General features: G+C 26.0%; 1 protein-coding gene across 1 annotated transcript; it reads left to right on the forward strand.

Annotated features, from left to right (window-relative positions):
- The first annotated feature begins 3,746 nt into the window (after positions 1-3,746).
- Positions 3,747-12,490, forward strand: LOC107026120 (very-long-chain aldehyde decarbonylase CER3-like). The gene is made up of 11 exons (XM_015226978.2): positions 3,747-3,996; positions 4,547-4,773; positions 5,129-5,361; positions 5,956-6,175; positions 7,031-7,158; positions 8,286-8,542; positions 8,863-8,970; positions 9,672-9,878; positions 10,326-10,436; positions 10,935-11,108; positions 11,977-12,490. The coding sequence occupies exons 1-11, from the start codon at positions 3,946-3,948 to the stop codon at positions 12,151-12,153; spliced, it is 1,893 nt and encodes a 630-aa protein (XP_015082464.1). The 5' UTR covers positions 3,747-3,945; the 3' UTR covers positions 12,154-12,490.
- The last annotated feature ends 2,232 nt before the right edge of the window (positions 12,491-14,722 follow it).

The following is a 14,722-nucleotide window of genomic DNA, read 5'->3' on the forward strand; positions in this document are numbered from 1 at the left end:
TGAGGGCCCAAAAATTACTATTGCTTTTTAAGATTTTAACCCCTCAAAGTTTGCAATAAATGCATCTTAGCCCTGCCAACTATTTCTTCCCATAAATCATAGTGTATGTACCATCCCCCTAGCATGCTCAATTAATATAATGGGCCCAATATTAGGTATAGGACGGTTGGGAAATATTTATAATGCTATTTATAAACTATATACTAAAATAAAATATTCGTGTTATTTCAATTTATTATATAAAATGATATACAGTTTGATTCAATACGTAACATACTTCAATATTATTTGTAAAACACTTATTTTCTCTCTAGTGACATGCTACACATATGTTACCTATTAAATAATAATTCATTTTCTCTTTTTTGAAATTGAATTTTTCATTTTATGTTATAGGTATAGCAATGAGAAATTATTCAAACTAAGAGCATTATTATAAAAAAAGTTCGATTATATATCTTATTAATACATGAAAACTTGAATGGAATAAATATTTGAACTATGTACTTTGTATTATACCTGAAAATTGGCATAGCATTGAAGCTGACATCAACTGTCCTATACATGAACCATTATTAGGTTTCAAATCAATAAAAATATTAAAATTTGAGGTAAATAGCACTCGAATACAAATATTTGAAGTCAAATATCAGGAGACGACAACTTATTCCCTCATCAGCAACGTTGAAACTTAAGGCGCCCCCTTTTGAGATTGTTGACGAATCTGTATGTGATATCACGATAATAATAAATCTTAATTAGATCCCTTAATAAGTTAATTCAATACGTGTGAATTGGTCTAAAAACTACATAAAATTAATTATAAGATCATATTTTCTTATAGCTTTGACTTTAGCTAGTACTATTTATAGACTATAGTATATATATATATATATATATACAAATACTAGAGGACAAATATTGATTAGAAATGATTTTTTTTAAAAAAAATGGAGAAATATGAGGTAAGTGAAGATATTTGTAACTTATTTGGAATAAAGGGTGTATATAATTTTATTTTTCGAAGAATTAATTTATCATAAATTGACTCATCGAAAAAAAAAGTTCAATGGATATTTTGTTGTAAATTTCATAGCAAGAGGGGGATATGTATATGTTGTTCAAGTTGATTAAAAGGTGTAAAAATATATGGAATTAAAAGCAAAGGAGAAGTATGAAAACACATGTCATAATATTTTTACTCCAAGATGTCACTAAAAAATTGTTATAGTTACATAATTAGTAATTAAATTATAAAAAAATACATTTTACAAAGTCATTAGATAAAATTGGTCAAATAATCAAAGACATGATATATAAGTGTTGACCTTAATTTGACTCTATCTGTTATCTACGTCTTTTAATTTTAAAAATCCACAAGTAAATATTCAAATAATTATTATAAAATTGAAGAAGTGATACACATGTCATACATGCATGACAAATCTCACACGATTTATTACGTAGAATGCATATGTCTATTTGTTCAATTTTATAATAATTTAAATACTTACTGATTCACAAATAAAATTATTTAATAATATAACTATCAATCGAAATCAAATCAAATACGTTTCATGTATTATTATGTCAATAATCAACTATACAAATGTATATATTGATTGCCCATGTCACTAAGCTATGAGCTAACCCTGTGATGTGTTTGTATGCATTTATTAATGGAAATTAAATAGTCCAACAATAATCTAACACCAAAGTTTGAAATAATTGGAAAACAACAAAAGACCAGGGAAGAACATGCAGCTACTGCTGTATAATTAAAGACCGATCACATTTTAGGCATAGTCAATAAAATCAACGTAAATTTTAAATAATTTAAACTTTAATAGTTTTTTTATAAAAATAGGTGAGTACACAAGTTGATCTTGACACATGTACAGTGGATTATTGATCGAAAATAATAGCTATCCAATTTGGTGACATAATTTAAAATGTACAAGTTAATTTGAACATCTTATATATTGTACGGATAGAAAATAGTATATATCCTATCATAAGAAAATTATATTATATATGTATATATATACTCTAAGGTTTAAAATTATACGTATAGTAAATGTTGATGAATTCTTGTTTTTTAATCCTATCGTGAATAATTTTATTCTATAACTTGCTCTCATAAAATCATTAAGGCTTTCGAGATCATCCACAGATTTATATTGGTGAAAAATGACAAGTGTCTAATAGAATAATCGAAGAACTTATAAAATGAACGGGAGAATATTACTATGAAATAAAAGGGAATAAAATTAAGTCTTATATTTCCCTTTATGAGCTTTACACTAAGTATATTTAAATTTATCACGATCTCAAAGTGATTATCATATTTCCTAATAACCACAAATAAATTGAAAGATGACAAATATTCGATGAAATAATAACAAAGCACTTACAAAATAACCAGATCAATATTATTACAAAACAAAATTAAGACTCATATTTCCCCTTTTATAAGCTTTACCTGATTCATATTTAACTTAATCGAGTCTCAAAATAATTATCCAACACGAAACAATTTTTTTAAAAAAGTGTAGTGGCTAGGGCTGTTCAAAATTGAACCGAAACCGATAAGCCGAACCAATAAAAAAGTTATTGGTTTATAGTATTGGGTTACTGGTTTAGTGGTTTTGATAACGATTTTGATTTTTTTTTATTATCAGTTTATTGGTTCTTAACGGTTTAAAGTATTTTCTTAATAGGTTAACCGATAACCCGATAGTAAATTAAATAATTATATTTATACCATTTTGTATATAAAGTCCTCGACTAGGTGTTTAATTTCCTACTTTTATTTTTGGTTGTCTCAAACACTTGATTATTCTACAATGTAAAAGTGTTTGATTTTGAGCAAGATGTAACTTGTGAACTCAAGTGCATGGTTTATTTGATTTGTCACCTTGTTTTTAAGTGATTTTTAATGTTTTTTCTTTTGTGTTAAATCTTAACAGTTAAACCGATAACCGAATCGATAACGATCAAAAACCGATAAACCAATAACCGATAAGTCAATATCTTAATGGTTCTATAACAGTTTAGCATCTCTACAAACCGATAACCAATAAGCCAAATCGATAAACTTTAAAAGCGAATCGAACCGGCCGATACACAGCCCTGGCCACTCCAAAGTATGCACTCAACCCCATCCCATCCCACCCCCACCCCATATTGCTTCTCTCTACAATTCCCATCTCTAATAACCACAACACAAATAAAATACTTATATTATATTTCCTCATTTAATTCTCACCATCTCTATACAGCTGTGCTGCTACTTCACTCCTAATTCAATGAAAAAATAAATAAATTTTGACGCGTTGAATTTTATAGTCTTTTTTTTATTAAAAAGAAAGTCCATTTTTGTTGGAATATAAAGGACTGATAGAGATAGTAAAAGTTTAATTTTTCTAACTAGATGTAGAATTTTTAAAAATATTTCTTTCACGTTAAAGCTCCACTAAATTTAAATCAGTTTAAATTTTTTATAGGAAATAAAACGCTTTTTAATAAAAATAACTTTATTTTTAGGAGAAATTTAAACTCGAAATTTTTGATTAAAAATAAAGAATACTTTTTACTCTATAATAATTTATATTGATAAATATATTTTTATTTTTTTAAATTCTATGATAAGCTAAATCAGATAAATAAATTGAAGTGAAGCTTTTTGCTGTTTTATAAGAGAACATATTTCTATTTTCATCATCTATATAAGTGAGAGTAGCCCAATGGCAACATAGTTCAATTATTTCACTTTCTTGAGAAACTAAAGAAAACCACAAAACAATCTTTTTCTTTATATTAAAGAAAAGAAAAACAAATTCTTTATTTCCCTTTTAATTTTCTTTTATAGGGATTTGTTGTTCTTCAACATATTTTTGCTCTTTAAAAGGAAGAAGATTTTAAGTACTTTTTTCTTGTTTAACAATGGAATCTTCATTGTCAACATGGCCATGGGATTTCTTGGGAAGATTCAAGGTACTTATTATAATTTCTAATTTTTATTTTTGGTCTTTTATTCATATTGTTTCACTATTAAAAACACGCGTTTTTTACATAAATTTCTCGTCAAAAATCCATCGATATGTATTATTCAAAATTGTTTTTGACAATCTCATCGAAGATCATTTCAATTTATCGATGAAATTTTAATAAAAACGTCTATTAGAAGAAAAAAAACTCGTGTTTCTAGTAGATTTTCCCCCTCAATATTTTAATAAATAGCCATTTTTGAACTCTTATAATAGTTTTAAAAAAAATAGTGATTATTCTGGAGTTTCAACTTAATAATTGCTTTTCAACTCTTATTAACATGAAAAATAGTGATTGTTCTGGAGTTTCAACTTTTACGAGTGAAAATACATGATATTTAATTAATTGTTATGGAGTTTAACTTGTAGAACTTAAACCTCCAGAACGATGATTATTTTTCAATTACACGATTGAAAAATGACTAGTCAGCGCTACTTATTACTAGTATAATAAGGTGTGCTTACTCTTTCTTTTTTTTTGTTACTTTTTGGAACAGTATTTACTATATGGACCTTTCATTGCAAAATGGTTTTACTCAAGATCTCAAGAAGAAAACAACATGAAGGAAGCAACATGGTGTTTACATATTCTCATCATATGTTTACTTAGATGCACTATGCATAGTGTATGGAATACTTTCAGTAACATGTTATTCTTAACTAGAAATAGAAGAATAATTAAAGAAGGTGTTGATTTCAAGCAAGTTGACAATGAATGGGATTGGTAATTATCTTGAATTTAATCTTATTTCAATTTATTTGCAATCTTGAAATTCAGTAGAATCAGTCATTGATGTTAGTGTCATCAACGTACGTATGTAGTTTATGTTATCATTATTTGGGGTATATGATCTTTTTTTAACTCTATATGATCATTGGATACAATATTCTGAATAATTATTTATTCATATTAAGTGATTTTTTAATACAAATACAGAATCTCCTCCCCCCCTCCTTTTTTTAACTTGAACTTATTTATGTAAATTCCTTTAAAAAAATATCATATTATCTAATCATTTATTTTATGTTATTATTAATTCATGCAAATTTTTACTTGACAAAAGAAATTTTTTTTTCAGGGATAATTTCATATTACTTCAAGCTATGATTGGTGCATTAGGTTTCTACATGCTTCAAGATAAAATAAATATTCCTTTATGGGATTTTAGAGGATTTTTGGCTATTATAATTCTCCATATAACAATTTCAGAGCCACTTTATTATTTCTTGCATAAAAGATTTCATGGAAACTATTTATTCAAGAATTATCATTCACTTCATCATTCTTCACCAGTACCCCAACCATTTACAGGTAATTAATTTTACTCGGTATAAAGAATTTTTACACTATTAATATATTTTATTTTATCATAATAGAAAATATTATTTATCTTTTTTAGATTATTAATTTCATTTATTATGATTAAATTATTATTTACAGTAATCTATAAGTAATTTGACCATAGTATAAATATTATAAATCACCTAAAAAATAACTAGACATCTCATATTAAATGAAATTAACAACATGGAAAACAAGATATGTACTTATAGTCAGTGGTGAATTCAGAAATTAAAACATGATTTTAAAAAATACAATAATTAACTTTATACCTAAGATTTGGTGATGATCTAAAGTAACTTTTGACCCCCTTTTATTATATTATATACGTTTTTGTGTTGTATATAGAAGGGATTTATCAATTTATGTATAAATAAAAAAAATTAAATCACTTATGCTTAATTTATATAATATAATTCTTTATTTGCTACAATAGGTTAAACTACAATGATAATGTAAAACTATTTTTATTTTATCGCTATATATAATATAAATGCATACTTATTTTCATAATTATTTTTTATTTTTTAATAACTCTTTTTTATTTTTGGATGGAAATTTCAGCTGGTCATGCTACACTTTTTGAGCACATTATATTATGTGGAATTATTGGAATTCCAATTCTTGGATGTTGTTTATTGGGATATGGATCATTAACTATGATTTATGGTTATGTGTTGATATTTGATATGCTAAGATGTTTGGGACATTGCAATTTTGAGTTTATTTCTCATCAATTATTTGAAGCAATTCCTTTTCTCAAGTATTTGATCTACACTCCAACGTAAGTAAATTTTCGTGCGATTTATAGGTTACAGATTTAAGTTATTAAATAATTATTTAGAATAAACTATCTGTGCCACATTTTTTAAAATGTAACTCTATCTTTAAATGTTATTAACGTAAAATATTTTTTGCATCTATTCTTTTCTTTTCCTTAAAAAAAATATTTATGTGTAAATTATTGTCAAACATGTTGTAACAAACTGATTTAATTATTGCTTTGAGTAGAAAACAAGATAAACTTTTCAGTAATTTGTGTAGAAAGTTTTGTGGCCAATATAATTTTTAATTTTTTATAAAATCAAATCTTAATAGGTACTTATTTTTACACATAAAATATTTGCTGTTTTTTTTTAAAAAAAATAAAATATATATATATAACAGACAATAGTAATACTAGATTTAAATTACAGATGAAAAATGCAGTAGAAGTAATGGGAAATAAAGGAATAAAACCACTTTTTAAAAGTTGATTATTTGTATTATATTGTTATAATTATTGAATTGTTTAAGAGAGAGAGATATATATATTTCTTTTTAAGATTAAAGTTGGTAAATATTTTTCTTCAAAAATGTGCAATAATGGATATGTAATATTTTACCTTGAGAAATTGTAAATTGAATTTAAATGTCCCTGCATATTGACAAAAACATTAAATACACTTTTCAAGAAATTAAATGGTTGAAAAAAGTTGGTGTACCTCTGTCATAGGCAACAAAGAAATTTAATGCCATAATGTAAAATTATCTTTTTAATAAAAAAAAAGTGCCTTTATTTTGTTCATTCATTTCTTTAATTTTTTTTTTCTAATAACCAATTTATTGTTTTTCAATTTTTTGGCTATAAATTTGACAGGTACCACAGTCTACACCATACAGAAAAGGAGACCAATTATTGCCTCTTTATGCCAATTTTTGATGTGTTAGGTGACACACTTAACCCAAAATCATGGGAAATGCACACAAAATTAAGTATTGAATCAGGTAAATATTTCATTCGATGATCGATATTTATATTAATAACAAATTAAATTTAGATTTACATCAATTACTAACAAGAAGCATACGATTTCACATTTATTTTCCGAAAGAAAAAAGGGATATATTGAAGAAGAATATATAAGAAAGAGGATTATAAAATGAAGCAGAAGTTCAAATAAACAACCATATGAAATATTAAGATTTTTCAATACAAAAGATTTTATATCGTGAAATCGAATTCATACCCTCTAATCAAGAATGAAGAAGTACTACTTATCATATATAGTACATATCATAATATAATTTTACAATATCGAATATAACTAATTATATAAACGATATATTAGTAGTATAATAATATATATTTTTAAAAATGTTGTAGTTAAATGTATATATTAGTGTAAATTGTTTTGTCAATGTTGTAGTTAAAAGTATATATCAATATGGAAAAAGGGAAAGTGTTAATTTATTACAAGAAGGAGAACTGTGAACATCATTAAATGTTTTTATTGAAAATGAGAGAGCTACTATTTAATAGAAAAAAAACAAGTTGAATAATTTTAAACTTTATATATTGGTAAAATATTCATATTAATTGTCAAAAAATAAGTTGTGGGTTACAAGAAAAAAACATGTGTACCCACTAGGTCTATCAAATATATCTCAAAATAAATATTATCTGTATTTATTAATTTCTTTAATATAAATATTTTTTTTCTAACATAACATTTATTTTAAAACAATAAAAATATATAACATGTGCTTTTCAAGTAACTTCTATCACAATTTATCAACTTAAATTTTAACTCCATCTCTCTACCACTAAATTCATATAAATCCTATCTCTATTTGCACAATTATTTTACCATCCATATTTTATTTGAAAATACAAATTTTTGATTATATCTTTTGACTTTTTAATCTTGATCTTCTATAGTCATAATATATTATAAGGGAAAATGTATAAGTATACCTAGACTCTGATCGAAATTTCAGAGACACGCCTCAACTTAACTAATATCATATTACTCACCTGAACTTTTTTTTTTTTAATTTGTTACACCTTTTGTCTTACGTGACACACTGCATGACTTCACGAAATCAAGATTCTTAACTATTTTTTTTTCCAGGTAAAAATGGAAGGGTACCAGATTTTGTATTTTTGGCACATGTAGTAGATATGACTTCTGCAATGCATGCACCATTTTTATTCAGATCATTTGCTTCAACACCATTTTGCACAAGACTATTTTTGCTTCCATTTTTGCCATTAGTTTTTGTGTTCATGTTTGTCATGTGGGCATACTCCAAGGTCTTTTTAGCTACTTTTTATAACTTGAGGGGTCGATTGCATCAAACTTGGGTTGTTCCTCGCTTTGGATTTCAGGTTTGTTAATATTATCCTTTTACCCCCTCTAGTTTTCTTTTATTATACTTTTAACCCTCTTAATTTTTTTTTCTTAATATAATGTGCGGTAGTGATGTATAAGCCAATTCAATAAATGCATGATATATGCGTGAATATAATTAAATTTTTTTGATTTCTATATTAACAAATATTTTATTGTGAACTTAATTATTATTATATATTAATCTGATATTATTATAGGAATTCATAAATTTTAAATTTAAGAGATGTGTTTTTTGTAGAGAAATTATTATATTTTGAAGTGTTATTTAATTCTGATGGTTTATTTTTTGTGGCAGTATTTTTTGCCATTTGCAGCTGATGGAATTAATAACCAAATAGAGCAAGCAATTCTTAGAGCTGATAAATTGGGAGTCAAAGTTATTAGCCTTGCTGCATTAAATAAGGTATTTATTTATACAGTTTTTCGAGGCTCGATTATTTTAAATTTTATATTTATATGTTAACGTACTGCTTAATAAAAATATTTTATTTTAAAAATAAAAATCTCAAAAAATTTTAGTTAAGAATAAAAAACACGAATTACTTGGACATCGAGTTCTTGTCACATGGTGATCAAATATATATAAAAAAAAAAGGCTAATCCATATGCTACTATGTGATATAAAAAATGTAGCAACGTGCTATTTGTGCAAAGTTACGTAACTGATAAGAGATGATATGTATTTTATAAAATTAGTTATAATATTAAAAATTGATCCGAAAATTATGATCATAAGAAAAAACATGTCTATATTTAAAGTGTAATTAATTTATTTGCATGTGATGTTCACTTAGGTTGGTTGAAACTTTTAAAATTTGGTAGGCAAATGGATCTTTCATTCATTAATGCTACAATAAAAATAGTGAAGGTACATAGCTGTATAATAATTATTTAAATCTTTTTGTTATTATTAAAGTGGTAACTCTTTTTATCGACAGGTGGAAATTAAAATCGATATCGATGATAATGACTTTTAATAAATTAAAAAAAGCTATAGTATTGATGATTTTTCAAAAACAAATAAATATGAAATTGATGTAAATATTTTTTTACATAAAAATACATCAAACTTAATTTTTTACTTTTTTTTTTATATATTTTCAGAATGAGGCATTAAATGGAGGTGGAACATTATTTGTGAACAAACATCCTAACCTTAAAGTTAGAGTTGTTCATGGAAATACATTAACAGCAGCAGTAATTCTTAAAGAAATTCCACAAAATGTTAGTGAAGTTTTTTTAACTGGAGCTACTTCTAAACTTGGTAGAGTTATTGCTCTTTACCTATGTAGAAGACAAGTTCGAGTTCTTGTAAGTATCACACAATCCCTGTTCCGTTCGTTTCAATTTATATGATGACATTTTTATTTTGCGAATAATAAAATTAGGTCAATCACGATTTTACATATGTAAGTGTAGATAAGTTCATTAAGTATTGATTCGTTCATTTATTAGCTTAGTGTAACTCATTTTAATTTAATGGGAGGGGTGGGGGTGGGGCTATAGTTTTATAAGCTAATTTTGTCACCTCTAACGGTAATAAACAAGAAAAAAAGTCTTGTTTTGTAATTGAATAAATCATAAATAAATTAAACAATAAGATTAAAACTTGATAAGAGCTGGACGAATGACAAATATTTTGAAAAAATTAATAACTCGTTCATTTATTAATTCAGTATATTGTATTAGGGATGTAAATTGTATAAATATTTTATTACTAATTTTCATCTATAATTATTTTTTAATGCAAATTTACAGATGTTAACTATGTCTACTGAAAGATTTCAAAAAATTCAAAAGGAAGCTCCTGTTGAATATCAAAAATATTTAGTTCAGGTGACAAAATATGAAGCTGCCAAAAATTGCAAGGTAAATATATATTATTTATTGAACAATTTACAAACTTTTCAAATTATGTTATCGTAATTTCTTTTATCTGTATTTTTTTATCATCTATTTTAAAATGTTTTATTTGAGCTGAAAAGTTATCGAAGATAGTCTTTTTTTCATTCATTTGAATCCCCTTTTCTTGGTTTTAGCTCTGGCCCAACATATATGCCGCAATTATCTGTTAGATAACCTGATAAACTAGAATATATAAAAAAATATATTATATAGTAACAATATTCAACCGGTATTTAGGACAAAATAAAAAAAAATTGTTATAATTATTTGTTGTTGCGCTTGTTCTTTTAAGTTAGGAAGACATTATAGGGACGTAGTTATCTGTTAGGTGACTAAATAGAGTAAATTCTTTTTAGTATGTAAACACTATACTCAATTAAAATTAGAATAAAGTGAAAAATATTTTATTTATTATTTTCAATTTAACTTTTTTTTTGTTTATTTATTTTGTGATATTTATAGACATGGATTGTTGGAAAATGGATTACACCAAGAGAACAAAGTTATGCACCTAAAGGAACTCATTTTCACCAATTTGTGGTTCCTCCAATTTTGGCATTTAGAAGAGATTGTACTTATGGTGATCTTGCAGCTATGAGATTACCAGAAGATGTTCAAGGAGTTTCTACTTGTGAGGTATGTCTTAAAATACTGTTTTGTCGATTTATATTATCTGTCTTTTCAGATCTTCATATATATCTTTTTTTTTAGAACGACGTCTAGTATAAGATTACTTGTCTAAACTACACTTTTATCTCTCCTTAAACTTTTTATTTTTGTTTCAGTTTGTGTGACCTAATTCCCTTTGTTTTAAAAGAATGATCTATATCTAATTTTGGAAAAGATTTTACTTAAAATTCTCGTTTTATCCTTAACGACGATCTCTTGTTGCCAAACATTTATTATTATGTCATATTAATATCATAAATTTCAAAAGTTTTCATTTATTTTTTTAAAATTCATGCCTAGTCAAATAGGTTCTTTTAGAACAGGAGGAAGTGTATGCTTTCGACGAAATGGTTAAAAGCACTACTCACTCTGTTTCAACTTGTTTGATATTGTCTTATACCATCATTTAACTTTAAGCATCTCATTTTACCTTAACAACAAACTTTACAACCACACGAATATTACAACATGTTAAAGCCCACGTGTTTTAAAAATCTTATAGCTACACAAATGTTACAATATGTTTAAGACCAAGGTCCAAAAAATTACAGTCACCACACGAATATTATGACATGTTTGAATCCACAAATTTTCAAAATCATTATTTCTTTCTGAAAATTTCTTTCTCGTCAAACTTATACTAATCAAAACAAAAAGTTACACATTTGAACACTCAGACAAAAATATATACTTACAACTACTAGACAATATGCATATACTATATATACACTAATTATACAATTGTCCGATTATCTTTTTAGGTGAACGACTATTTAAGTTAATTTCTATATTTCATATTTTCATTCTAAGATTATTTTTTTTTAAATTTTTACAGTATACAATGGAGAGAGGGGTAGTCCATGCATGCCATGCAGGAGGGGTGGTTCATTCATTAGAAGGATGGACATATCATGAAGTTGGGGCTATTGATGTAAACAGAATTGACTTAGTTTGGGATGCAGCTATGAAACATGGTTTAAAACCAGTTTCATTTCTCAAAAAGACAGATTAATTAAATTAATTAATTAATTTGTGAAGTCATGATGAAAAGGCCAATAAAAAAAAAGAGGATTGGCTTGGAGTTCACTAATTGATTCAATTCAAATAGAGAATTTTTATGATTTTATAAGATACATATATAGATTGTTATTATATTCCAATGACTATATACATTAGATACTAAATCTTTGAATTCCATTTTTTTTTAGTATATTGTGAGTTTGTTTAATTTCTTTTCTCAATTCAAGATACCATCATAGAAAAAAAATCTATAGTTGTTGTATATAGAAGGAAATCTTTCTGTTTGTTGATTAAATATATTTTGATCGTTACAGCTAAATGTTGAAAAATCAATTTCGGAAAAGCTTGATATCTATGGTGAAATATTGTTAACAAGAATGATTGTTGTATAGAGAGGTTTGATTTTACTTATCAGCGTTAGATATGAATTCAAGATGTGAAGTTTATGATTTTATATAATTCTTTTGTATATCATCGAACTCTTAATCTATTTATACTATTACGTTTGAAGTTTATTATACGTAGATATTCAATAGAATTGGCTTAGTTTGGGAAGCAAACTATGGAAATCTCTATTTTATTCGATGCGAACCTGAATTAATTGTGTCAGAAAATATCATGTGATTATACTTTTTTTTAAAAAAATAAATCAAAATATTAGACAAAAAAGGATGTTGCATCAATGGCCCAATGTGTCCCTTTTACTTTAGGCCCATTAATGACTATCCAAATAGTAATTCATTGGGCTATAAACAGTTTATTTTGAAGACCCAAGATAATTAAGATGAAACATAGAAATAATAGAACACAAGAAAATAAAAGTATGTTAACTAATACTCATTTCTTCTGATTTTAAGAGCCGCTTTAACTTTTTTCACGCTCATTAAAAACAAGAAGAGAGTTATATTGTAAAATATTTATTCGAAAATAAATTAGGGGTTTAAATGAACAAATTGGACCGAGACCATACAATGAGACAATCAGTGGCAGAGCTAAAACTTTCATTAGAACACTACAAAAGAATAAAAAAATATACATATCAAGAGCATCCAATTTATGCTAAATGACTCTAAATGTCAAAATATGTCATGATCATGGCGAGGCTATACATATTGCTCCCTAACTTATTACAGAGGGTCAGATAAAGTTTTTTCAAGAAAATTGCTTGGAATCACATAACCAAAATATTTTATGGATTGATTCACACAAAGAATTGAAAAAATCGCCTAATTTATGTTTTAATGACCCCTAAATTCTAAACATATGGTTGGTTCATGGTGAGGCTACGCGTACTACTTTCTAACTCATTAAGGAGGGTCCCATGAAGTTTTTTCATAAAAATCTTGTGGAAGCGATATAATCAAATTATTTTTGGGCTAACACACATGAAAAAGATTTGAGAAAATCGCCTAATTCGTTTTAAGTGACTCCCAAATACTTCTACCCCAACTCAGTAAAGAGAGTCCCGTAAAGTTTTTAAGAAAATCTCCCCACAACCATCTGATCAAAATATTCATGGGCTAACACAGACAAAAAACTAAAAAAGTCACTAAATTCATTCTAAATGGATCCTAAATGCTTTAAAATGTCGCGAATAATGGTACTGAGGCTACACGTAGAGCTCCCAACTCATTACAGTGGGTCCCATAAAGTTTTTCCAAGAAAATTGTCTGGAATCCTTATCAACATAGGCTCACACACAAAAAACTGAAAAATTACCTAATTCTTGTTTAATAGCTCCTAAATGGAACAAAAAAATTGTGAATAATGGTGAGACTCATTACGGATATACGTGTAAAAATACTTCAAAACAATCGCCCAAGAGCTTTCTCACTAAAAATTTAATGGGCTACCATATATGAAAAATAGATAAAAATCGCCTAATTTCTTTTAAATTACCCCTAAATGCCAAAAATATTTCGTGGAACATGATGAGACTATATACGTACAACTCCCCTGACTAATTACGCAGGATCCCGTATGTTTTTTTTTTCAAAAAAATTATCTAAAAACCATAAATATTTATGAAATAACACAATTTTTTTTGTTGAGGAAATCACATCATTTTTGTTAAATAAAATTTATGTATTTAGACATTATACGAGTAAAAAGTATCAAAATTATAATAGTCAGTAATATAAAATATTTTTTAAAAATAATTTTAAAGAATCATTTGAACTATTTATTAATTTGACCACTTACCTGTTTTTGTTCCAGCCACATAATTAGAATTAACATCTGAGGTCCATATGTTGTCTAGGCATAAATGCTATTTGTAGGTTTTAGGAAAAGAAAATTGAGTACACCCTAGTTATGAAAATTTTAGTTTCCAACTATTTGGATCTAGTTCGATTTAGTTAATTCAGAATGAATGTGATCGTATTTATATTTCAAAAGTTTTCACTTATAAAAAAGAGAAGAATTTTTCAAAACGTTATTATATATTTTTATAAATTTGTCAAAAAATATTAAATTTCTGACAAAACAAATATCCGTTTAAAATAAGCAAATTTTTGGTGAAATACTCAATTAGAAATTTTCATTTTTAGTACTAGTATTTA

The sequence above is a fragment of the Solanum pennellii genome, chromosome 7 (genome assembly GCF_001406875.1).
Source record: "Solanum pennellii chromosome 7, SPENNV200".
NCBI classification, from domain to species: Eukaryota; Viridiplantae; Streptophyta; class Magnoliopsida; order Solanales; family Solanaceae; genus Solanum; species Solanum pennellii.

Excerpts from the sequence above, each read along its gene's own strand:
- LOC107026120 (XM_015226978.2), top strand. The coding sequence starts at position 3,946 with ATGGAATCTTCATTGTCAACATGGCCATGGGATTTCTTGGGAAGATTC. Across the intron at positions 3,997-4,546 it reads ATTTCTTGGGAAGATTCAAG|TATTTACTATATGGACCTTT; the intron begins GTACTTATTATA and ends TTTTTGGAACAG. Across the intron at positions 5,362-5,955 it reads AGTACCCCAACCATTTACAG|CTGGTCATGCTACACTTTTT; the intron begins GTAATTAATTTT and ends TGGAAATTTCAG.